Below are 25,209 nucleotides of genomic sequence, written 5' to 3'. Positions count from 1 at the left end.
GCCTCCTTGTCAGACGGCAACGACACGGACGTAGCCAAGCTGAATACGACTTCTGGATCTTTGAGCGCCGAAGCATCCGAAGAAACCGACATGTTTTTTTATCATCGGCTGAATGACAAAAGGAACGATCACATTCGATCCCTCTAATCGAGGACGTTTGCCGCCTTGTTCTTCTGAACCGTCCTCAAACTCGGCAGGGCGTTTCTCTGCCTCTTTCTCAACTTCTTGGCCGGCCTGCACGATCAAAGTAGATTTGGCATTCTGATTTTTTGCCGTCTCCACCTCAATAATGCGCAAGGACTCTGATTCGCTAACAGACAAGAAGAGTTGAGATTCGGTGGCGGGTGGTACTTCAGATGGAAGGGCCTCCGCTCTCCGCCGCGCAGCCAACCTTTCCGCATTCGCCTTCCTGGCAAGTTTTGTCAGGCTTAACCCGACCATGTCTTCGGGGCCTGCGGCGGGAAGATCCTCTAAGCCGTGAAAAACGCCGTCAAGTGAAAGATCCCCTCGGCCCGAAACGGATGGAGGATCTGCCAAATTCAATACCTTGTCAGACTCGGTTTCGTACTGATCTGATTCGGTAACATTAGCTACATCCCACTCCGAATCAGGCCCTTCAAAACCAACCTGCCTCAAGTTTTTGAAGTCGGACGAAATAAGAGCGATTAGAGAATCTTCACCCTCCGAAACTGGGATATTTTTTGCCGCCGAGAAGGTCGTATATGTCGGCTCGTAACGAAGTAGAACGTGGGCCGCCCTCCCTTGTTTTTGAAGAGTTCGACGGCCGAAATACTTGAGCGCGACTTTGATATCCGAAAGAACGGCGTCGTCAGTCGAAGACAGGACTTTCTTCAAATCGTTCCCTGCACAAGCCAAGTCGTAACATTTCAAAAAAGAGGCTTCACAACAAAAATGAACAAATAATGAAAGCGAGAAGGCAATCGGCCACTTGGCTCACCCCTCCGTCTAGGAATGGGGTTGACGTGATCCTCTCTTTCGCCAAATTCCCAATTACCCTGGACAACGACCATAACATCATCAACTCGCTTCCCAGAACTGGAAAGCATAGTAATAAGCTGATGGTCGATATCTTTGGCCCTAAGGAAGAAACGCCTGTGCTGACCAGAAGACTTAGCCAAGGCATAGCAATGCCAGATGGCTGGAATGCCAAGGTTAATTCTAAGGCGACGGTTGAGCGCTATAACCCCCATTATAATTCTAAAGAAATTCACATTGAATTGGGAAGGGATTAAACCCCAGTAGCGAAGCACAGCCCTAAGAAACGGGTGAAGGGGAAAATGGACTCCACCCTCTGCGATTGACAAAAGAGGAAAGACAATCGTGGTTTTGTCCTCCCTCTCCATATCAAGAGTGTCGTCTGCCACAAACGACAGACAGACATCATCAGGAATGGAGAAATGGCGTTTAAAGCCAACAATTCGATCTGATGAGAGAAGGTCTTTTAAATGTTTCGCCATACCCTACAATTTATAAGAATATGCCAAGGTTTGCCAAGGAAGGAATAAACCAGAAAGAGTCTTCGAAGCAAGGAAGAAGAGGGGACGAAGAGGATATCGGAGAAGAGAGTTGCAGGGACGATTCAAAAGGCAATCCAGCGACGAGTGTCATAAAATACATACTCGAAAAGACGTCAAAATTTTAAATCGCAATAAACAGACACGTACGAGGGGGGGAAGTCGACACGACAACCGAAAGGGTTGTGCTTAGATATCTGCATGAGGATAGGGCCAACCGCCGAGTTTGTCTCTGACTTTTCGAAATTCGGAACCAAGCACTCTAGCCAACTGTCGTTGGTAAAGTGCTTAGGGGGCAATTGTTGGAGCCGAATAAATAGAAGAGTCGGAAGGTGCGTACCCTAGAAATCAGGTATTATTCGGCTCCATATTGCGTGACTAGGATGCCGAATAAATTAGTAAGGCCGAATGACCGGAGATCAGTAGCTCCGAATAAATAAAAGGGGAATGAGATAAAAGTAGCCTCAGGCCTCGAGACCCAAAAAGCAAGTATAAATACAGGAACCACAGATTTAGAAAGGTATGTAAGAATCACTTCACTGAATTTAGTAAACAAGCTATTCTAATTGTCTGAATTGACTTGTCCATCGGAGTACTAATTCCGGCACCCCCGACCAGAGTGTTTATATCTTTTCAGGTGACTAGCTGAGGATCACTAGCGTCTCCCAAGATCTGAAGAGTATTTCCTAACTACTTCTCCACATAATCAAATAGAATTGTCACTTGTCACAAGTCCCAAGTCAAATAAACTTAAATAAAAATAAAAACTTGAAAAATACACTGGATAGCAAAATGATAGCAAGTTATTACTAATCTACTTTTAAAATGCTAAGTAACTATTCATAGATGGAAATTATTACTTAGAATTCACGTTGAGTGAGTTGAGTTATGTTTAGTTAATGATCATTTTATTTGTTTCTTCCTTGCCTATTTATAGAGAATAATGTTTGGAACCCCCTTTAGGGGAGACCTCCACCACCCCTACAGTGATGTGGATCAATGATGTGTTTGTATTTTTTTTTTTTTTCTCTTTCTTACTTAGACCAATCATAAATAAGTAGAGATTGTCGAGATAATATTTTGTGGGGATTTGAATGGTTACTGATTTATGAACACCGATGGTATCTTTGATAAAGAAAACTGGTAGGCAGTTCTCCCCACGTTGAACACTCATGATCTAAATGTGGGCTAGGTTATGCCACGAACACTAATCATGCCACGTTGCCATCATGCCATGAACACGCACGTCGCCTATTTACATGCTTTGAATCTGCACAAAAACAGTAACAAAAACATTAATAATAATAATAATAATAAATAAATAAATGTGATTAAGATTATTTTTCAAAGATAATTTACGGTCTGAATCGATAGATCATAATTGATACGTCACAATCAACTAAAATAAATTTAGTCATAATCGATAGGCCACAATAGGCAAAAAAAAAATTAAAATATGGTGTCAACAATGCCTCTCATTTAAGGTAAAAATAAATTTTGCTTTAAATGATATAAAGGAAAAAATCTTGGCCAATTAATATGACATTTTCAACCACGGTTGTTTTTAAACAATATCACAAAGATTAATTAATTTATGGTGTGATTCACAAATCCAAAGCGAATGTTGGATTTCAAAACTCACACAATTGAATGACATGAAAAATTCATAAGTTTTGACACTTTGCACAATGTTAAACAAATCACATTCAATAAACGTGGGTTGTTCATAATTTTTAGTCATTTTGGCTTAAAACCATTCCCCTAAGTAAATCTTCAACATCATTTTATTATACTAGTAATAATAACAAATGTGGTCAAGATCATTCTCTAAAATAGTCTATGGTTCAATCGATAGACCATAATCAAGTTTGACCATAATTAACAAGTCATAATTGACAAAAAAATAAATTATGGCGTCAATAACACTCCTCTCATTTAAGGTTAAAGCAGTTTTGTCTTAAATCATAGGCAACAATAGACAAAAAAAATTAAAATTAAAATATGGTGTCAACAATGCCCCTCATTTAAGGTAAAAGTAAATTTTACCTTAAATGATATAAAGGAAAAAATCTTGGCCAATTAATATGACATTTTCAACCACGGTTGTTTTTAAGCAATATCACAAAGATTAATTAATTTACAGTGTGATTCACAAATCCAAAGCGAATGTTGGATTTCAAAACTCACACAATTAAATGTCATGAAAAATTCATAAGTTTCGGCACTTTGAACAATGTCAAAAGATTCACATTCAAAAAATTCACATTTAATAAACGTGGGTTGTTCATAATTTTTAATCATTTTGGCTTAAAATCATTCCCCTGAGTGAATCTTCACCATGATTTTATTATACTAGTGTTAGCACCATAAATCTGCAATTTTATTATTATTTATTTTTTATATAATTGCAGGACATGCGGCATCCTTCTACTCATTTGGAGGTTATGAGAAGTTATGAAATGTGGAAAGATAATGGAGAACAAAGTGGAGAACATGAAGCATGAAGTGGAGGTTAAAGGAAGTTATGGAAGATCATGGAATATTAAATGGAGGAGATGGAAAAGTAGGCAGTTTTAGGTAGTTTTTTCCTACAAGTGTTTGTCTATAAATAGTCATTCATGGCTACATTGTAAAGGATCCAGAATTCAAATCAAAGACAATTGATTTCAATATTTCTTGTTATTTTTCTTATCTTAGGAGTAGTTTAACATAGATTTATATTTCGAAACATTTATTTTCAGCATTTCCTTTTCAAAGCATTTTATGCACTTCCTTTTCGAAGCATAGGAGTAAAGGTAAGTAATTATTACTTTGATTGTTCATTCAATTGTCTTTCTCCGTCTCCCTCGTTCTTCTTTTAATTTTTCTTTTCTCTACACTTGGCAATTTTGAAGTCCTCTTCATTGAGGCAAAAAAACCGTCAATGCTATCGCTTAATAATTGGCTTGAATTTAATCTGTAAGGATTTTTCAATCCTTGTTGGCACACTCGCATTTATAATATTTTCCTTCGTAGGAAAAATTATCCAACAATTTTTGGCACACCCAGTGGGACTGCCAAGTGTAAGAAATGACAAACAATTTGGATTTCGTCATTCGAACTTGTCAATATGAAATATATTGGCGTGAAAGAAAAATTTTAGATTTTTAAGAAAAGATCTATTTTCTTGATGAAAAAAATTCCCAAGTTGTTTCTTCATTACCATATTATTTGGTAAAAGAAAAAATACACCACTTAATTGGAGTAACTTATCAACTTGATGTAGAAATTTGCCAATGGAGACATGAGTTATTTACCCTTGTTGTCAAGTCTTTAATGACTAAATTTTGTGGGATTTTACAAAATGTTTTTAAGTCATTTGTGACTGAAATTAGTGAAAATATAATTTCATCAATGACTCGGGGGTCGAAAAACCCATTTTTAAAAAGCCAACTTATGAAAATAACTTTGATAAAAAGCATGTTGTTGAGCCAAGCATGGTTAAAAATGATGTTCCATATAGAGCTCGGGGGGTTGAAAAAATTATTCTTAGAGAGTCAAACTATGGAAACATGTCTATGAAGGATTTTCATAAGCCATTAATGGCTAAAATAGAACAACCCATTAGGCCAAAAAATGATGAAACTCACATAGAGGGTTTTCATAAGCCGTTAGTAGCTAAAATAGAAAAACAGTCCCATTTGTCAATAAATGATGAAAGTTATTTGGCTAAAGAATATGTTCTCAATCCAAACATGGCTAAGAATGATGAACAATTTAATGAATTTGAATTTTTTGAAATTGTTCAAAATATCAAGTTGTTTGAATTTTTAAGGCCATCTTGTACTACGGTTCTTGGTGTTCAAAACCTGCTTTGGATTTGTGGACCACACCAAAATATAATTCTGATGATGTGGCTAATGAAATTAACAAATTGTTTTTATGAGTTCGAAGCACTAAGAACAGGGGATGACCATTTAAAATGCATGAACTTGGATAAGAAAAGCTTATGCATTTAAATAAGTGGTTGAAAATAGCTTATCTTTTCAAATTGATGGCCAGTTGTTTGTATGTACACAATCAACGCATCGAAGATACATTCAAAGCATCAAGAGTTGTTTCAAAGGTTGATTACTTCACCTTTGAAGCTGTATAAAGCTTTGAAAATACATTCGAAGCATCAAAGTTGTTTCGAAAGTTGATTACTTCACTTTCGAAACTGTATAAAGCTTCGAAGATACATTCAAAGCATCAAGCCTAACCTTCAAACTTCATTGTAAGTATCATCATCCTATATCAATGTTTCCAACCTTCTAGGGGTGATGTTATTCCTTCAAAGCTGTACCGCAAGACCTTCGAACGATGAATTTGGTCTTTTATACCACCTTCGAAACTTGTTATTGGTCATCTAGTCATAATTTCATGCTCATTCGAAGCACTTTATTGGTGTTATTATATCATTCAAAGCACTTTGCTGCTTAGGTTAGTCATGGGCTTGGTTCGGCCTTTCAAAAATTTAAGTAAATATCATTTTTAAGGGCCGCAGGGGGTAATGTTAGCACCATAAATCTACAATTTTATTATTATTTATTTTTTATATAATTGCAGGACATGTGGCATCCTCCTACTCATTTGGAGGTTATGAGAAGTTATGAAATGTGGAAAGATGATGGAGAACAAAGTAGAGAACATGGAGCATGAAGTGGAGGTTAAAGAAAGTTATGGAAGATCATGGAATATTAAATGGAGGAGATGGAAGAGTAGGTAGTTTTAGGTAGTTTTTTTCTACAAGTGTTTGTCTATAAATAGCCATTCATGGCTACATTGTAAGGGATCCAAAATTCAAATCAAAGACAATTGATTTCAATATTTCTTGTCATTTTTCTTGTCTTAGGAGTAGTTTAACATAGATTTATATTTCGAAGCATTTATTTTCAGCATTTCCTTTTCAAAGCATTTTATGCAGGGCGCTGCTCCGGACCCCCTGTACGGAACGACCCCCATCACCCCCACCTCCACGTGGGGGCCTGCCAATGGAGAAAAAAAAAAAAAACCAATTTTTGACCAATCAAAACAAACCCCCAGCACCCCCACTGGGGGTCTTACGTATTTTCCTTTTATGCACTTCCTTTTCGAAGCATAGGAGTAGAGGTAAGTAATTATTACTTTGATTGTTCATTAAATCGTCTTTCTCTGTCTCCTTCATTCTTTTTTTAATTTTTCTTTTCTCTATACTTGGCAATTTTGAAGTCCTCTTCATTGAGGCAAAAGAACCGTCAACGCAATCGATTAATAATTGGCTTAAATTTAATCTGTAAGGATTTTTCAATCCTTGCTAGCACGTTCGCATTTATAATATTTTCCTTCATAGGAAAAATAAGCCAACAACTAGTAATAATAACAAATGCGGCCAAGATTATTCTCTAAAATAGTCTATAATTTCAATCGACAAATCATAATCAAATTTGACCATAATTAACAAGTTACAATTGACAAAAAAAAATAAATTATGTCGTCAATAATACTCCTCTCATTTAAGGTTAAATTAGTTTTTGTCTTAAATGATAAAAATGACGAAATCTAGACCACCCCCATATTTAATCTTGAATCTATCCAGAGTATTGGCTAATATTAATTAGCCATGCAAAGACAAAGGCCATTGTCGATTGATGGGAACTCATGTTTGACTCTGTCAAATAATATAATGGAGAGCCACTTCCATTAATAAAACCTTTCTTTGTCAGTAATGTTTTGGCTAATCAAACAGAATTCATTACATATAGTATATTTTAATCATTGTTGTTTTTCTAACAATGTAATGAAGATTATTTTTTGGTGTGATCCTGTTTACCGCTCGGAAAAATCTGAGGGTGAACACAAAGGCTTGTGTTTCTAGGTTTGATTGTGGCCATGCCAAGACTTGTGAACCTAGTCCAAGGTATAAGAATGTTTGGATATTTCTGACTTCTAATAGAAATGATTATGTGTGGCTCAGATGAACCGTGATTGGTTCAAATCTTACTCAAATGAAGAAGACTTTAAACTAAATTGCTAGGTGTAAAAGATAAGCTAAATTAGAGTTGAACTTTCATTGATTGAAAATGAAATATAATTGACTAATCTAAAGGATAATTGAGTTAAACAGCTAATTGTATGGAATTAAATTGCTTAAATGAAAGATAAAGCTGTAAGAAGTTATGATAAAAGCTATCAAAAATTAAGATAAATATGTAGATGAATTCCTGGTTGAGTGTTTGGTGCTTAACCCTTTTAAATATCATCATTAGAGTCCTTTTATTGTGTTGCAAGTGCTTCCATTTTTACTCACCCAAAAAAGTGCTTCCATTTCTGCTCAACTACTAAGAACGTGTTGGCCCTTTCTTGTGACACTTGTCCCATGATCCTTGGCTTGATTCTCAAGAATGCAGCCACCTTAATCATAACGGCTAGTTGCTAGGAATCGCAATTTGAACCTGGCCCGATGAGGACCTACCCCCCCAACTCCGATTAAAGCGGTTTTTCTTGAAAAAATACTCTCGACGGGCTGGAGATGATATTCAAAAATAAATCCCCGAAGATTTTCGAGCCGGGAATGGTGATATGTTTCCCGACCCCGACCCTGGCCCTATTACCCCCCGAAGTAAAATTACTGTATATAACTCTCTATTAAGTTATGACCTCTCTCTCTCTCTCTCTCTCTCTCTCACTCTCGCACCTCTCCTCTTCCTCAGCGCCATCACCTTTGTCCGCGACGGCAGAGTCGCTGTCCACCTCACACCACCGCTTCACCTCCGTCAACTCTGTCATCCGCTCCACCTCCGTCTCTGCCCTCTCTTTCTTTTCCTGTCGCCGCCACCTCCCCCATCCCCTCCTCTCATCTCCACCGTCCTCCTCTGTCACTCATCACAGTCACTCTTGTCCACCTCTGTCGTCCATCGCCCCCGATCTCCTCCGTCGTTTGGCACAGTCATATCGCCAATCTCATATCTGTGTTGATGTGTATGTATACATGTATGTGTGTGTGTCTCTATTTGTCCTTTTTTTTTTTTTTTTGATAGTTGATCTGTTATTGTTGATGATTTTGTTGACGTTGAAAGTTGTTGATGATACTGTTGAAACAAATTTGGGCTGGGAAATTTTGGGTTTGAGGAAACCCGATCCCCGTTAGGGAGCAGGGACGGGGACGAGGACGGTGATAGGTTCTCCGTCAGGAATCGGGGCCGGAAGCGTGAAAATTTTTACAATCGGCGATCAAGAACGAGGAGTGTGATCAGTGGCGGAGCTAGGAATTTAATGTAGGGGGGCACCTATTAATTATAATCTCAAAAAAAAAATTCCCAATCAACAACAATATCATAATAATAATTTTTCGAGCTAATATTAAACATTAATATTCATTACAAAAAGTTTTTAATTTTAAACTTTTACAATTGACCCGACGAGTTTTCATCTTTTGAAATCTTGATTATAGTTCATAATCTGGAACCGTAGTCCTGCATCTGCAGGAAAGTCTACTAAGTTGATTTCTATGCGACTTTGTTTTGCGGAAGAGTAATTATAATCTTCTTCTTGAGGAAGAGATGATTCCAACTTTGATTTTCTTTTAAAATATTTCTCCATGACTGTTTTAAAAAATAAAAATCAAAATAAAAATTCATAATCAAAATCACAAACCCCCCACAAATCAAAATCTCTAATTTTAATACAAATCAAAAAATTTAAATTTAGCACAAATCACAACAAATAAAATTTCTAATATACCAATATTATAACAAATGAAAGTCCCTAATGTAAATAACAAATACTACAAATTAATATTTTTAATTGTAGCACAAATCAAATCTCTAATTTTAGCACAAACAACAACAAACCAAAATCCCTGCTTTAATATAAATCACCACCAATTAAGATTCATAATTTTAACACATCAAAATCTCTTATTTTAACATAAATAATAACAAATAAAAAAAATTTACAAATCAAAACTTAACAAATTATAAATTGATACTCATAATTTTTATTTTAAAATAAAAAATTATAAATAAAGTTACTTGTAAATAATGAAGAGAAGATATTAAAGTTGTAGTGTGATTTTAAATCTGTTTTGTGTGATTCTAATTTGATGAATCACGAGTTGATAAATTATAAAGTAACAATTTAACAAAGAGATAAAAAAAAGAGAAAAAAAAAAAAAAAACAACAACAACAACCCTTGCTGCGGTTTTCCATAAATGAAACAAAAGAAAAAGAAAAATAATTAAGTTGGATTTGTGTCAGTTTGTTTGGGTGTGTGTATTAGTGTTACATAAAAAATAAAAAAAATAAAAAAGTGTTTCAGTCAAAGTGGGCTGTGTATATAGGAAAAAGAAAAATGCTTGGGAGCACTAAGTGCTCCCACTAATTAAGTAGCAGTGGGTTTCGTCATTAATGATGTGATGTTTTAGTCTTGAAGTTGTATTTTTTTTTTTTTGTACTTTTTTAATGCATTAATGTTATTAGTAGTGATGTTTTTAATGGGATGAATTATTATTGTAGGAAAAATATATATATATCAAAAGTCAGGAGGTCACGTGACCCCCGGTCTCCATATACTTCCGGCCCTGAATGTGATCCCCGATCCTGATCCGCCTTGTTGACATTCCTACCTAGTTGCCCTACTTTTGTAGCTTTTTGTTGATTTCACAAGACTTCCCAAGCTGCCACGTGTTTGCATTATTTGGGGAAAACTGTTCCTTGTAGCTTAGTTGTTGACTCATCCAACTGTCCAAACCCACATGCGTTATCCATTGGCAACAACCTCTGAACCATTCGGCAAAAATTAAGGGATAAGGCAACCATTTAAGGTGATAGGCCTCAACCAACACCTACTGTTTAGGAAACGATTGAGTCCTACTCTTTAGGAAACGATTGAGGCCGCTCAAATAGAATTTGGATCATCGGCCGCCCTACCCGGCAGCCCCCCAAAACGACGTCGTTTTGGGGATTTTTTTTTTTTTTTTTTTTTTTTCTTTCTTCTTCTTCGTTCTTGTTTTCTCTCTCTCTCTTCGATGATCCAAAACCAGAGGGGAGGCGAGGGGAGGGGAGGGGGAGAAGAGGGAGGAGGGAGGGGGAGGTCCGATCGTCGCCGTCGCAGGTCGTGGCCTCGCCGCTGGCCGTCGCAGCACCGCCGCACCGCCGTCTCCTCCGCCTCCGCCTCCGCCTCCTCCTCCTCCTCCCCCACTGGTTATGGCCCCCTTCAGTCCGGCCCACCGGCGGCTCTTCTTCCCCTCCCCTCCCCCTCTCTCTCCTTCCCCTCCCCTCCCCTTCCCTCTGGTTCTGTCGAGCTCGACGAGGAAGAAAGAAAAAAAATCAAAAAACCCCCAAAACGACGTCGTTTTGGGGAGCTGATGGAACGGCTGCCGAAAACGGCGGCCGAGGATCCTTACTCGCTCAAATATCCACCAATCTTAATTAATCAATTAATTAATCAAATTGACTTTGTCAACTTAATCAATTAAAATAAAACTCAGGCTTGTAGCCGCCATTTTGCCTTGAGGGTAGAGGATACGAGTAAAGATCCTCTAGAGTTTTTTTTCTCTAAAGTTTCCTAGAGTAGTGTGTTATATAGTTGAGATTTAATGACAAGTCACATCAATTTTTTAGTATTAAATTTCACCCATACAACACACCACTTTAGGAAACTTTAGGAAAAAAAAACTCTAGAGGATCCTTGGTGGTTTACTCCAAAATTGTCATACTTTTCACCTCGCTACGTGGCATTGAATTAAATGAAAAATTATCACGTGGCAATTTTGTCAAAAATGGTACAAACAGATATGCAAATCCAAAGTGGATGTAGAACTCTAAAACTTACATAATTGAATATCATAAAACATGCATAAATTTTGACACTTTGAATAATGTCAAAAATTCATATTTAACAAACATGAGTTATTCATAATTTTTAATTATCTTTGACTTAAAATCATATCCTTCAAGTTTATAATTTTTAGTCATGTTTGGCTTAAGATCATGCTCTCGAAGTAAATCTCCATTATCATTTTGTGATAAATTTTTAATATTTTTTAAGATGTTTTTTCTTTTTTATTCATTAATGGCTCATCACTCTTTGTCAAGTTTGGCAAAACACCTTTAAAAAAAAAAAAAAAAAAAGGTGAATTTTCACCATTATCTTGTGATGAATGTTTATATATATATATATATATGTATATTGACGAAATGGGTTGTTTTTCTTCTTTAGATTAATAGCTTATGAAAACCTTGTGTAGTCATTTCATCTTTATGATTTGGTTATCTAAAAACATACATATTTATCTCCCGAGTCTGATACATTAGCTCTTCATAAATAATTGACTCTCCAAAATTAGGAGCATTAACCTCCCAAGTCACATACCTTGACTCCTCGTAAATAAGTGGCTCTCTAAAATTAGGATATTAACTTCCCGAGCCACATACATTAGCTATTCATAAATAATTGGCTCTCTAAAAATAAATATATTAACCTTACGGATCACATTATTTTCATATCTTAATTTTTTTTTTATTGGCCATTATGCCTCCTAATTTCTGCCTCCAACATCAAATTTCTTCATCAATTAGGAAAATTTGGCCTTCAAGTTGATGAATTTTTTGATCAAAGTAACTTAAATATTTTTGCATCAAATAATACGAAGATGATGAAATTATTTAAAATCTTTGCATATAAAGGGAATTAATTTCTTTTAGGGTCAAAATTTCACTCCTGCACCAATAAATTTCATCTCCATAACGCAAAATCATTATTTCCAAATCATTTGTCATGCCATTATGTTGACAATAAATGGTAGAACCACCACCACCATAACATTGATAATTTGTATCATGGGAACAATATCATTCCATTGGTGGTTTGCACCATAACTGCACAAGATGTAAATATGCCACTTGAAGGCATGATTCCATACACATTAGTCTGCTTCTTCATTACCATAATTCCAAATTAGAAATGTCCCACTAGACGTGCCAATTTATATTAGTAAAAATTTAGTTAAGGTCAATCGACAGGCAAAACTTAGTTTTTACAACACAAAACAGACCAAGCTTGTGGTTGAGCTCTATTTTAAGTTAAGGATTTCTTTAGAGACAATTAAGTAAAGAAGAAATATAAATAAACAAAAGAACTAAATTTGTATTAATCAAATGGAATTGTCACTCGCCACAATTTAAACAAGAACAAAAACTTTAGAAATATACTGGACGACAGAGAAATGGTAACAAGTTATCACTGATCTATTCGTAAAATGCTAACTAACTACCAAATAGAAACTACTCCTACGAAGTTGAGTTGTGTTTGGTTCATGATCCTATGCTTTGTTTCTACCTTGCCTATTTACAGACACCGATGGTCTCTTTGATAAAGAAAACTGCTAGGCAGTTCTCCCCACGTTGAACACCCATGATCTAAATGTGGGCTAGGTTATGCCATGAACACCCACGTCGCCTAGTTACATGCTTTGCACAAAAACAGTAACAAAAACATTAATATTAATACTAATAATAATAATAAAAATAAATGTGGTTAAAATTATTTTCAAAGATGGTTTATGGTCTGAATCAATAGACCATAATTGATAAGGCCATAATCAACTAAAATAAATTTGGCTACAATCAACAAAACACAATAGTCAGAATTAAAATATGGTGTCAACACCGTCCAAACAATCAAAGTAACAAAGCGTCAGTATATACTCGACAGGTTACCTTACATTGCTGAGCAGTATGCTGTACAGTGAATATTGTCCTCAGATGTGATCAACTGAACAGCTTAGCAAGAATTTCCGGGTTGAGCTTCTGGAGTGATGAAAACTGACCCGTTTGTTTTGCCAAAACCCCAATTACCCGATCCATGTATAGAGCATATAGTCCATTCCTGCTTTCCAAGAGTTCCAATGCTTTCCTTCCATGAAGAACTGATGCTACCCACTCTTCAAACAGCACTGCAGGGTCACCATTAAAAATCATTTTTCCCAATCGTTTACTCCCGGTTTGGTTCCACTTATTTAGTTTAAAATTTGAAATCACATTATTATTTTTCAGGCTCTCGGCTTATTTACTATTTTTTGTCTTGAAAATCTCAAAATAAGCTCAAATGACTAATTCTTTAAAAGTTAGTTTTAGATGTTTTTTTAAGTTCTTTTTTTTTTTTTTTTTTTTGTGTTGCCAAACGGAGAAAAATTCTTCAGAGATTTTGAACGTCAATAAAGGAAAATGCTTCACCACTTGCAGAATGTCGAGTATGTGTCCACTTTTTTTCAGTTGGAAAGTTAGGGCCTGTTTGGATTTTTTATTTTTTTTTTGGATAACACCATAAGCATATATATATGTTTATCAAGTAGGAAAGCTGTTTACACATCTAGCCAGATCATGTGCTATCTTAATTACAGTACGTTTAACCTTATACACAGCAAGAAAGTTAAAACATTTACTAATTAGCCGAATGTCAGCTACAACAGATTGCGCATTCCAAGTGGACTCGGATTGATCTTTTAAGGCGTCAACCAATTCCTGAGAATCTGTGCATATAGTGAATCAGTGATATTGAGCATGCCTTGATCTCTAGCCAAATTCATGGATGTGGATTTTAAATCAATGAATTTGACCTTGGACATTTAGTGACTATAACTCAAATTTAGATATGATAATTTACATATGAACTTCAAGATTGAGTTAAATAGCTTTATCATGATGGATTTGAAATAACTATAAGAAAGTAGTTATTTGAAATCAAGCAAGAGATTCTCTTTCTAGCTACAAGGATTCTACTAAAATATATATATATATATATTCTATCGCAACTTATCTTCTTCCATTGTTTTTCTATCTATTTAACCTCGAATCCCTTGATTTGAAATCCACATTTATCCAAACAAATTCTAACACTGTAGTAACTTAGGAGAGAAAAGAAAACAAGTGATTATGTAAGTTATGAGAGAAAAGAAAAGCAATGATAATGATTTCTTTCCTATCTTGTATGGTTAAGCTATAGTTAAGCTATATAATTTTAAAAAAAAAAAAAAATTTAAATGATATAATGTTATTTTAGCAAATTAACCTTTTATATGTGTTAGTCTTTTTCTTTGTTCTATATCTAAAAGGGTAGTTTTGGTATTATAACAAAATAGTATTTAGTTGGGTTTCATTTCTCTCCCAATCTCTCCACTTTTGGAGAGATTCAAAATAGGAGCTATGCAATAAATATATTTCTCTTCATTTCTCTCCCATTTTGTAATCAAAGCAAGTTATTGAAATTCATTTCTCACCATTTCTTTTCTTCTCGGATTTAAATTCATCATACATGAAATTAATTATAATGAAGCAATTACTGGAAAAATATGAAGTAAATTTAATATGATCAAATGTATGCTTACTGATGTCAAAAACTTCACTGCTTGACCAAGACAGTAAGTAGTCCGATACAAGAAACTCAATCAGCTGGATCCTGTCATCGACATAACAAATGTGACAAAGCTATCCTGAAAGCATCAACTGATAAGTTAATTCACGTAAAATATTTTACATGATTTCAAATTCAAACATCAAAGTGTGTATAAAGAATTACAGATTGTTCGTCTGGTACCCGAAAAACTTGAATTGGTCATTGTAATTACATACTAAGCAAGGCCAAACTATCCTGGTAACATCTAATGATTGATATTTACTAAATTAATTGAAAGTGGAATAAATAATTTTAGCAACGATAATTAGCCTTTGAGAGGTGAGTGATTGACAGAAGGAAAGGAGGGGGAAAAGAAAAAAAAAAAGGGTGCTTAGGGGTGAAAAGGGGTTGAAACAAGGTTATATATCCTGAAAGCATCATACCCTAAATTCAGTGTACTTCAGGGCTCTTGCCCAATGAAAGAAGCCAATAACCCTAAGGTTGTGTTTGGATTTATAGATTTGAAATGAAAGGATTTGGGCACTAATCATTAAGAAGAATAGCTCAAATTTAGATATAGTTCAGATATGGATTTCAAGATTGGCTTTGAGTGCTTTACATTGAATGGAATATGATGGATTTGAAATAGCAATGTAAAGTAACCATTGTTGTCAAATCTCAAATCGAATCGTGAATTGTTTTGCTAAAATAATGAATCGTGAATCGTATCGAACCGTGAATCGTAAGATTCATTCTATTTAATATATATATATATATATATATATATATATTTTTTTTTTATAACTCAAAATGTCCGGGCCAGCTTACGCGCACCTCGACCAATCTCTGGGGGACCAATCCTACCGTCCACTAGCGGGGGACCCATTTAAAGTCAGAGCAAAGCTCTGTATGGACTGGCCCAACACAAGGATTGATAGCACCTAAGAGGTTTTGAACTTGAGACCTAGAGTTATACAATTCTATATATTTATATACATATAAAAATACATACAATATTTCAAATAATGTAAATTATCAATAACTAAATTATATATATGTGTATACATATAAAACACGTATATCTATCCTATTATATAAAGGGAAGGCTTGTGATGGTGTTGACACTTTTGTGTCACATATTTTGGAAATACTCTTGTAGTTGATATTTAAGCAAAAAAAAAAGAGGACAAAACTTGAAATCAAGATCACTAGTTTGGCAAAGCAAGCCCTTAACACTTAAGCAACAAATATTATATTTGCATTTTTCTTTATCATTATTCTTATACCATTACATTTTTTTTGAATTGCGTGTGCAGTCTGCTAGTCAATATAACTAACTAATTTGTTCTATATATCTTTATAGTTTAGCAAAAAACGACGTTGTTTCATGTATTATGTAAACAAAAATAAAAATAGTACTAAATTGCAGTGAATTGTGCAAATCGTAATGAATAGTAGAGAATCATAAATTAAATCGTACCATTCACTCAATTTTCGATTCAATAGCACGATTCGAATCGTTTTTGTTGAAACTCGTATCGAATCATATGAATCGAATAGTGAATCGTACGATTCTAACAACCATGAAAGTAATTATTTGAAAGCCTTCTTGCTAAAGGTTTAGCCATACAAAAAGATCATAATAATATAATTCTATTCTTACTCTACTCTATCTTTCCCTTTAGTTTCTCAATCTACCTATAATAGACAAGTCTTAATAGCAGGAAACTCCTACTTGGGTGGCGTTTTACTCATAAATGTATTTGATGCAGGACAGCATTGTAAGAACTGTTCTGAAAGAAGGAAATGAAAAAGATAAATCTAGGAATCACTGCTAGAATTTCTTAGACATCACACCTAGGGTTTGATTGCATCACACAATCCATGAAGAAGCTTTAAAAGCTCTAAAATTCTCTAAAATATCAAGTCTATTGAATTAATAGCATTACATGACTTTATATAGAACTAAGAGACTTCCTAAACCAACTAGAATCAAAAAAAGAAACTACTATAATATTTTAGACTCCAAAACTAATTTAAGACTACGAAACACAAATAAAACCTAATTGAATAACTTGACTCACAAGACGACCCATAGGCGACCTGTATAACCCATGTCTAGAAATTATGAAATTTACCAAAATACCCTAAACTAAAATAATGATAATAATAATAATAGAACATGACTCATAAGCGTAAAACATAACTATCCATGGTCCCAAATGACTTGCTCATCATCCAATGCATGCCAAATCAACGCTTGGGCCTTTAAAACATCTCTTCCTCGTCTCTTGTACACCTTAAGAGGCTGCTGCCACTTGCCTCCATCAGTATTTCTACACTCCCAAGTAAGAAACTCACTCCTGTCGAGAAAGAAAGTCGCTCCCAACTGAAATAAAAACTCTTAAACATACCAATCTCAAGAAACAAAAGAAATACAACTTAAACTTATTTATAGTACTTTCTATTTACATAATATTTATTTATACAATAAAAAGACAATTTGTAGTTGACATGAATCTCAAATATTTATGCATATTTTAATACATTTTACAATTAAACAGAAAAAATAATTGCTAGAATATATTTATATATTTAATATACAAACACGCTCCCATAGGTGCTCCCAATCCTAGAAACTTCTATATGCCCTCGCTCCCCCACTCCCGCTCTTGTCCCCATCCCTGCTTCGTGCAACTAAGAGCCAAGTCTCCTATATTTTTACAAGTTTAACCTCAAATCTCTTCATCTGAAATCCATCTATCCAAATTGTTAGACTTATTTATTTTGATAATTTATTTAATTATGTTTTAATTTATTTGAAAGAGAAAAATAGAATCCAAAATTTATTTAATTATATTTTAATTTTTTTGAAAAAGAAAAATAGAATCAAAATTTATTTTGATGATTTATTTGAAAGAGAAAAATAAAATCAAAATTTATTGTCCAATTATTTCTCACCTAAATCTTTATTCTAAATGTTGTTAGAATATATTTAATATTTGATTAAATTAGGAGTTCAAACAGCTCAAAACAAAAGTTCAAACAGCCCAGCACAGCAGTAGGCCAAAAGGTTCAAGTGAAAGATATTCAAATTAGTAATGATGAAGTGGAAGATATTCAAATTAGTAATGATGGAGTACAATGGCTATAAATGGTTATAAATTCAAATGAATACAACGGCTATATGTTTCATTATATATACCAAAGCCTCTAAATTAATGTAAACAAGTGACAAGAAAAACTAGAAAATATTCTTTGATCTATAATCACTCACATCTATTCTCTGAAAAATTCTCTGAGAAGTGTTCTTCAATTTTTGTTTGCATCCTCTCTCAGAAATTATACATGGAGCCTTATAGCATTAAGCTCATCTTTCCTGTGTGAGATTTACAGAAAAATCAAAGCTTCATTTTATATATCTATCTTTGAGAGATATTTATTCTAAGCTTTCTTTGAAAGAAAAAATATCATTTCATCTTGTAAAAGTGTTGCAAACACTGTGTTCTTGAAACCTTGAGAGTGATTGTGAATCACCTAAGATTTGCAAGGGTTTGGGCTTGTGAAGTCTATGTAAAATCCATAAAAGATTGCTCTATTTGTAAAAAGGTTGCTAGCACCCTTGTGAAGCTAAAAGATAGTAGAAAATCTCACCTGAAGCTTGAGGAGTGGATGTAGGCTTGGTTGAAGCCGAACCACTATAAATCTGTTTGTCTCCTCTTTCCTAATCTCTTTACTTTCCTACTACTGTTATAGCTATCTAATATTCATGTGTTAATCATTTGATTTACCCTGTATGTATAAATCTGTTTGTCTCCTCTTCCCTAATCTTTTTACTTTCCTACTACTGTTATAGCTATCTAATATTCATGTGTTAATCATTTGATTTACCCTGTATGTTAGTTATACTTCATTGTTATTTTGCTTGATCATTTACTGCTAAGTTCATCATTGTGCTTGTTAATAATTTGTTGTATTAGTAGTTAATTTTATTGTGGTATTATTAATTTTAATTTGTAGAAACCTAATTCAACCCCCTCTTAGGTTGCTTTTGGTAACACAAATGAAACCTTAGACACTACAAATTACAAAAGAAATAAGAACGAACATGTAATGAGCTTCCAATTTATCAATAGGCATGTTGATTTATAATCTATGAAGATAATCAAGTGAAATATGCGTCATCAATTGAAACTTATGTTACGTAAAACATGGATCGTTTCGGCATGTAGAATGGGAACGGGAACATGATACACCACATGCTCTAAAATGTGGTACAATAGGAGTAGACTTGTATATATTACACTTAAGAATATAGGGTGCTTCTAGAGTAATTTTCTTTTAACTATTAGGCATCCAATAATATATATATATATTTCATTTTTGATGTTTTTGTCTTGTCAATCATCTTAGATTTTAGTTCATTATATTTGATTTTTTTTCCTCCTAAGGTAACATTTAAGGAAATATATTAAAAAAACTTTAGGATCGCTTTGGATCACTAAATTTACTATTTTGGAAGGAAGTGTACCATGTTTTGAAGCGTGCATACCAATACGTAATTGGCTAGGTTATTAGCGTTTTCTAGTAACATAGATTGGAACCAATAAGAGCAAATTAGACAGTCTTGTTCAAGAATCAAGTGATGCATCTATGAACACAATCAAGAGGTCGATAAGCAACATATACAATCATTTATGATTTGACACTTACATCCTGTACATACAATCATGCATGCTAGGAAAAGAATCATCAAATGGATCCATGAAAAGCAAACTTTCTGCCAGCACAGAAATTCCTTCAGAAACAGAAAGTATCACGCGCTGTCCGATATAGGGCTCACTTCCAAGCTTACGAATCAAGTGCTGAACATAGAACTGGGCACCAGTGTCACAGTGATGTAATTCTGAAACAGAATATTGAAAAGCGTAATCCAACGATTATTAACTAAACGAAGTTGAGGAGTAAAATTAAATAGCAGTATGATTGAGCAACTGAGGGTAAAATATGGCAACTTGTACTATTGTTCATTTTTCTTAGAGGGTCCCAGTCATTCCAATGGAATGATTAATAATGAGCTTTGAATTGCAGCCTAGCATTCATGTAGCTGACCCTACTTAGGCCGGACACAAGGCTTAGTTTGATTTGGTTTGGTTTACTAAGTAATGGGAATGTGTTGATTTAAAAATACTTTCCTCCACAATCTTGTCAGAGTTTATTTAAAGCAAAGATGTTTTGCATTTGGATGTGTTTTAATTTTTAATGTATTCTCTGTTTTAATTTTGTCCTATTATTTTCTTTTATAATGGGATTAGAGTGGTCTATGAAATTTTGAAAGACGAGAAACTTTTTAAGTTTTGTGATGCATTGACAGTTTAGTAATTACATAGAAGTGCTAGACATTTCTGTGGTGACTTAGAACCTTGTAAGAGATTCAGGAAACTAGTGTTCAATTGCACACTGTAACTATGTGCTCTACTAAAAATTGAATAAGCTCCTTGTATTTCCAAAATTCCTTACCCTTCCTTTGGTTATATAAACCCTTTAACCTATTGGCAACATCTTTCATTCACCTACATCTCTTTTCTACCTCTTTTTATTCTTCTCTATAATTGTGGTTTCAAACAAAACAAAGCAAAAAAAAAAATCTCTTGCTTTTCCTTTTTCTTTCTTTTTAATTTTTGTAGAGTCAAGGTTCAAGAGAAGGCGAGAGCTGGCAGATCTCAGGTGCTTTCAAACTTCAAAGTCTTGATGTACGAAAGTTTTGATATTTTCTACAATAATTGTAGTTTGGATTACTCATTAGCACTCTCACAAGAACAACAATTGTTCAGTCCATCGGGCAGATAAGCAAAAAGCCTACCCTTTCAACTTTCATCCAATTAATTAAATCATAATCAAAATTAAGAAACTAATAGAGTGCTTGGAAACCAAAAAAGCAACTTTTTAGTTCTTTTTTTTTTGGACCTAAATTTGTTTTCTGAGATTGGAAGCATCTAGCTTTTTGGAAAAAAAAAATATATATATATATATATATTGCTTATTATCACCTCTACAGTGACAACAAATTAACATCCTTACATGGCTTATCAAAATATTTAAATTTTCTGACAAAAGCTGTGCCAAACAGGATCTTCTCAACTAGGTTTGTCATGTAATATGAGTACTACTGTTTAATTGAGTCAGCAAAGAATTTTGTAAGTGGTCTTTAATCCACTGAGATGCATATCAGTGAGGTGTAGATGATGGAAAATTTGAAGGAAAATTGAGAAATTCAGAAGAGTTCATGCCCTTCAGTGAGAAGGAATTTGATAATCTCTTTGTACTATCATGATAATATTTTATGGAGTCCTCGTGAAGATTTGGCATGCATGTCTCTTTCCAAGCATATTACTCTATAATTAAATCAAGTATCAGGATGAGAGTATGAAAGTTCAAGTATTGGATTTTAAGAATATGGTGTATTACAGAAAAATGCACGATAATTCTTGCTAATGTGTCATCTTACAAGCAAATAGACATAATCACAATACAAAGTAGCATCACCACAAATTCTTGCAACCATGAAGTTTGTTTACCACAAGTTAAAGAAAAGGCACAAAGAAGACTGGCAAACTAACGCCAAGGTCTCATACTAGAACCACGGAGTTTTAAAAAAATAATGATAATAATTTGGATAATAAACGCATCTAAATGCTTACCATCTCCTTGTGATGTAGTGCACATTATTCTCACCAGACGCACAATTAAGCTGCTGATTATTCCTTCAAGAAGTTCTGTGTTCTTTCTCTTTGGCAATATATTCTTTAACGCAGCTTCAAAAAAGGAAAGGGAAAAAAAAAAGAATAAAGTTTTATACTGGGCTCAAAAAAGAGGGGAAAAGAAGATACATCTTGAATAAGAAGACAAGTGCTAGAGCTACAAATGGATCCTGTTGCAGCACTATTTATGTACAGAAGAAGCTTACAAATTATTCAGAACAGTTTAGTGGCATATTATTTAAATTTAACCTCAAAATGCAACTAGAACTACAAAAAGGGTGCGAATGTATATAACCATATCCAACCTCAGCATAGCACTTCCATACCTTAAAACAAGGGTCGATTTGGAGGCTCTTAATGAAGTTAAAAACTACAATAACATTCCAAAAATGCTTCTGAATTATCAGATCAGACCTTATTCTTTTCGGCTTTAAGAATGATCAATCTCTTTTATAAACAACTTATCTTACTCTAAATTATCTATCACTAGACATTATAATAGAATGTAACCAATAAATCCCAAAATAATTTTTTTCTGATTGGTTTTTAAATTATTGTTACGTACTTGGTTGGCAGTCATTTTTTCCCAAGCAAGCTTATGACTGGAGCATCTCGGTGTTGTAAGTACATATAGTACGTAAAGCAGCCTATGGTGTGATATATCTACATAAAAGTATCTATAATTATATTATTACACTGGTGGATTGCAGGGTAATATCACGGATAGCATTAGACAAAGAAGCAGGTTGCAAAACACATGTAAATATAGGTCAGATAAAGTTATGCCACAATAAAGAAGGTACTTCACAATACCTAAAATGAAGTCCACAGCTTGGTGTGACCACTTTGCAAAATTCATCTCCTCAACCTGCAATACAAAATTTAAGAATTGCTGAAGAATGTAAAAACAGATAGCACATTCACAGGGTGAGAAGATCACATAAAGCAGATAAAGTCAGGGAATAACACACTTTGTCAGGACAAACAGATTCACAGAGCTCCACAAGAAAATCAACTGAGGCCCTAAGCTGCTCAGTTTCATCTTCACTGTTACAGCCTGCCAATTATATCAACATAACAAATTAGAAACAAGATTTTTTTTTTTTTTTTTTTTTTTTTTGGTGGGGGGGGGGGAGATTTAAAAAATAAAAAAACTCTGAGTTTGACCTTACAACAAAATAAATCCTGATTTTTTTTTTTATTTTGTCAATTTAAATCCAAATCTTTTAAATTGTATTCAATCTAAACCATCAGCCTATTTCTGTTAAATAAAACCAAAGAAAAAAATGGTATTTTAGTCATCAAACTCAATGTACATGTTCACAAGATGATTAAAATACTCTTTTTTCGTAAGTTCTACTTTAACAAAAATAGACCGATGGTTTAGGTTGAAAATAAATAAAAAAAATTTAGGATTAAAATTCATAAAATCAAAATTTTGGGGTTTATTTTGTTCCAAGGGTTAAATCTTGGAGTTTTTTTTTTTTTTTGTAATTTTGCCTTTATTTATTTTTTTGTTTTAAAAAGGGACTCACGCCCACAGTTTTGAGGTGAACCAAAAGTTGAAATTATATGAATAAGACCAGGACAAGAAATTGAAAAGTTTTACACGCATGAAAACAAGATAAATATCCATCTGCCATTCAAATTTATCAAATTCAAACTTTTAAATTAAAAGTGAGTGGTAGTATAAGAATACCAGAAAAACAATGTCGCTGTGTTGAACTCTCTCTTCTCCTTCTTTCATTCAACCTCACTGCAAATTCAAAAGCATTAGTCTGGCACATACAAACATCACACGGAATAAGAACAGTGAAGTGTACAGTGATAATCATAATAACGAAACCGAGTGTAATGTATGACCTTGTCTGAGAAATCTCCGACGCAAAACGTCATTAAATCTCCGATCAGAGCTATCTAAAAACCGATTAGGGTTCAATTCCCCCAATTTATTGAAGAAATAGCATACACAAGACGCACTTTGCGGAAACAAGTCGCATTGTGAATTGTCTGGAACCAAAAACCGCAAAAACATGTAATGTAATCATTCAATCTCCACCAAAAACCAAAGACACATACATAGATGTATATTTGTAGAGAGAGAAGAAACCTTCAGCTTGCTTGAGGTCTTCTTTGAGCCTGAGAAGCTCTTGTTTTCGATCCTTCGCCTGAAAGGTCCAACAACGTGGACGAAATTATGCTTTTGGATCTGATCGTTCTTTCAGAGAGAGAGAGGGAGAGAGAGAGAGAGAGAGAGAGTTTTGGAAGAGAGAGAAATGGACCTTTCGCTTCCATTTTTGAGACGTGGATTGAGAAGATGGAGAAGCAGATGGATGATGAAGATGAGGAGGAGGAGGAGGAGGAGGAGGAGGAAGTTTTTGGAGGAGCTTTGATCGGAGAAGGGCCATTGTTATTGCGAGCTTCAGAGATGTATTCGAATCAGTCTTCGCTTGCTCTTCCGACGACGCCATCTCCTTCCGCCCTTCTGTTCTGTGTGTGGAAGTACGCGGGACGAGATGAAATTTATCTTATATTTATGGATAAATTACATTGACCTCATTCTGACAAATACAGACCCCTCCGGTTGGTTAACTTTGTGAATTAACGCCAAGTTTGGCATGAGGTAAAAAAGATAAAAAGTTAAAAAGTTACTATCCTATTTAACTTACATCATCTTATTTAAGTCACATTATCTCTCTAACACATCACTACAAACTCAACCCAAATCCAACTCATATTTCATAAAAAGTCAAAAAGTGTACTTATTTGGTCTTCCCAAACTAGGCCTAAGTTTTTTGAAAATTGAATTTTTTGATTTTTATTTTTTTTAATTTTTAATGAACTTTTAAAAATTTTAATCATTTTTTTGTATTTTTTTAAATGTACCTTATTTAGATGTATTTAAAAAGTAAAAAAATTATAAAAAAATATTTTAAAAAATTAAAAATACATAAAAATATAAAAAATATACTGAATTCTTGTATTTTTAGTATTTAGTGAATTTTTAAAAGATTTTTTTACAATTTTTTTACTTTTTAAGTGTATTTATGTTAGGTGTGTCTAAAAAGTAAAAAAATTACATAAAATATTAAAAAAATTCAATAAAAATAAAAAAATACGAAAAATAAGAAAGTAGAATTTTCTGAAAATTATTTTAGAAAAATAGAACCAAGCAAGCTGATTACTTTTTTTTATAACAAATAACTTTATTACTTTTTCTTTTAAAATATTAAAAAATATTTTTGGTTGGAGGATAAGTTTGGAAGAAACAAAACAATGGTATGTTTAGTTTGGTTTTGAGGAAGTAGTTTTTAAAAATTATTTTAGAAAAAGAGTTTAGAAATTTTTTTGATTTGTTTAGTTGTGTATTTTGAAAATAGTTTTTGATTGTGAGAGTCTGAAATAATTTGATATTTTGTTGTAATTGAGTAGATGTGTGTAAGAGATAAAAAGTTATTGAGAATGAGGGAGGAAAGAGAAAAAGTGATTGATTGATGTATAAAAGAAAAAATGATTTTAG

The 25,209-nt window shown here is 33.8% G+C and overlaps 1 protein-coding gene across 22 annotated transcripts; it reads right to left on the bottom strand.

The window, feature by feature from the left end:
* Positions 1 to 2,426: 2,426 nt before the first annotated feature.
* Positions 2,427 to 24,261, bottom strand: MPS1 (multipolar spindle 1). Of its 22 annotated transcripts, none has more exons than XR_014366414.1 (12): positions 23,972 to 24,252; positions 23,800 to 23,857; positions 23,553 to 23,699; positions 23,389 to 23,445; positions 22,661 to 22,746; positions 22,503 to 22,557; positions 21,630 to 21,743; positions 19,642 to 19,834; positions 14,921 to 14,991; positions 13,979 to 14,065; positions 13,254 to 13,489; positions 2,427 to 2,805 (listed from the first exon to the last, which is right to left on the bottom strand). XR_014366414.1 is itself a non-coding variant. In XM_082924722.1 (11 exons), exons 1-11 carry the CDS (start codon positions 24,158 to 24,160, stop codon positions 13,305 to 13,307), a joined length of 1,242 nt encoding a protein of 413 aa, XP_082780848.1. In that variant the 5' UTR covers positions 24,161 to 24,252; the 3' UTR covers positions 13,054 to 13,304. The 22 variants fall into 22 exon arrangements, 2 of the variants coding, with proteins under 2 accessions (XP_082780848.1, XP_028074469.2); XR_014366425.1 differs by lacking the exon at positions 13,979 to 14,065 and adding an exon at positions 18,206 to 18,307 and having other exon boundaries at positions 2,595 to 2,805; XR_014366420.1 differs by lacking the exon at positions 13,979 to 14,065 and adding an exon at positions 17,136 to 17,291 and having other exon boundaries at positions 2,595 to 2,805.
* Positions 24,262 to 25,209: the final 948 nt, after the last annotated feature.

The sequence above is a fragment of the Camellia sinensis genome, chromosome 4, assembly GCF_055761805.1.
Source record: "Camellia sinensis isolate YWXY chromosome 4, ASM5576180v1, whole genome shotgun sequence".
In the NCBI taxonomy this organism is placed as follows: Eukaryota; Viridiplantae; Streptophyta; class Magnoliopsida; order Ericales; family Theaceae; genus Camellia; species Camellia sinensis.
Note: the sequence above shows the minus strand (reverse complement) of the source record. Positions and strands in the feature narration are given on the sequence as shown.

What these genes read in the sequence shown, in the direction of transcription:
- MPS1 (XM_082924722.1), bottom strand. Translation starts at nt 24,160, where the DNA reads ATGGCGTCGTCGGAAGAGCAAGCGAAGACTGATTCGAATACATCTCTG. An exon ending in CTCAAAAATGGAAGCGAAAG is followed by an intron (nt 23,858 to 23,971) that starts GTCCATTTCTCT and finishes TGGACCTTTCAG; the next exon opens with GCGAAGGATCGAAAACAAGA. An exon ending in AGCTGACATTCGGCTAATTA is followed by an intron (nt 13,490 to 13,978) that starts GTAAATGTTTTA and finishes GTGACCCTGCAG; the next exon opens with TGCTGTTTGAAGAGTGGGTA.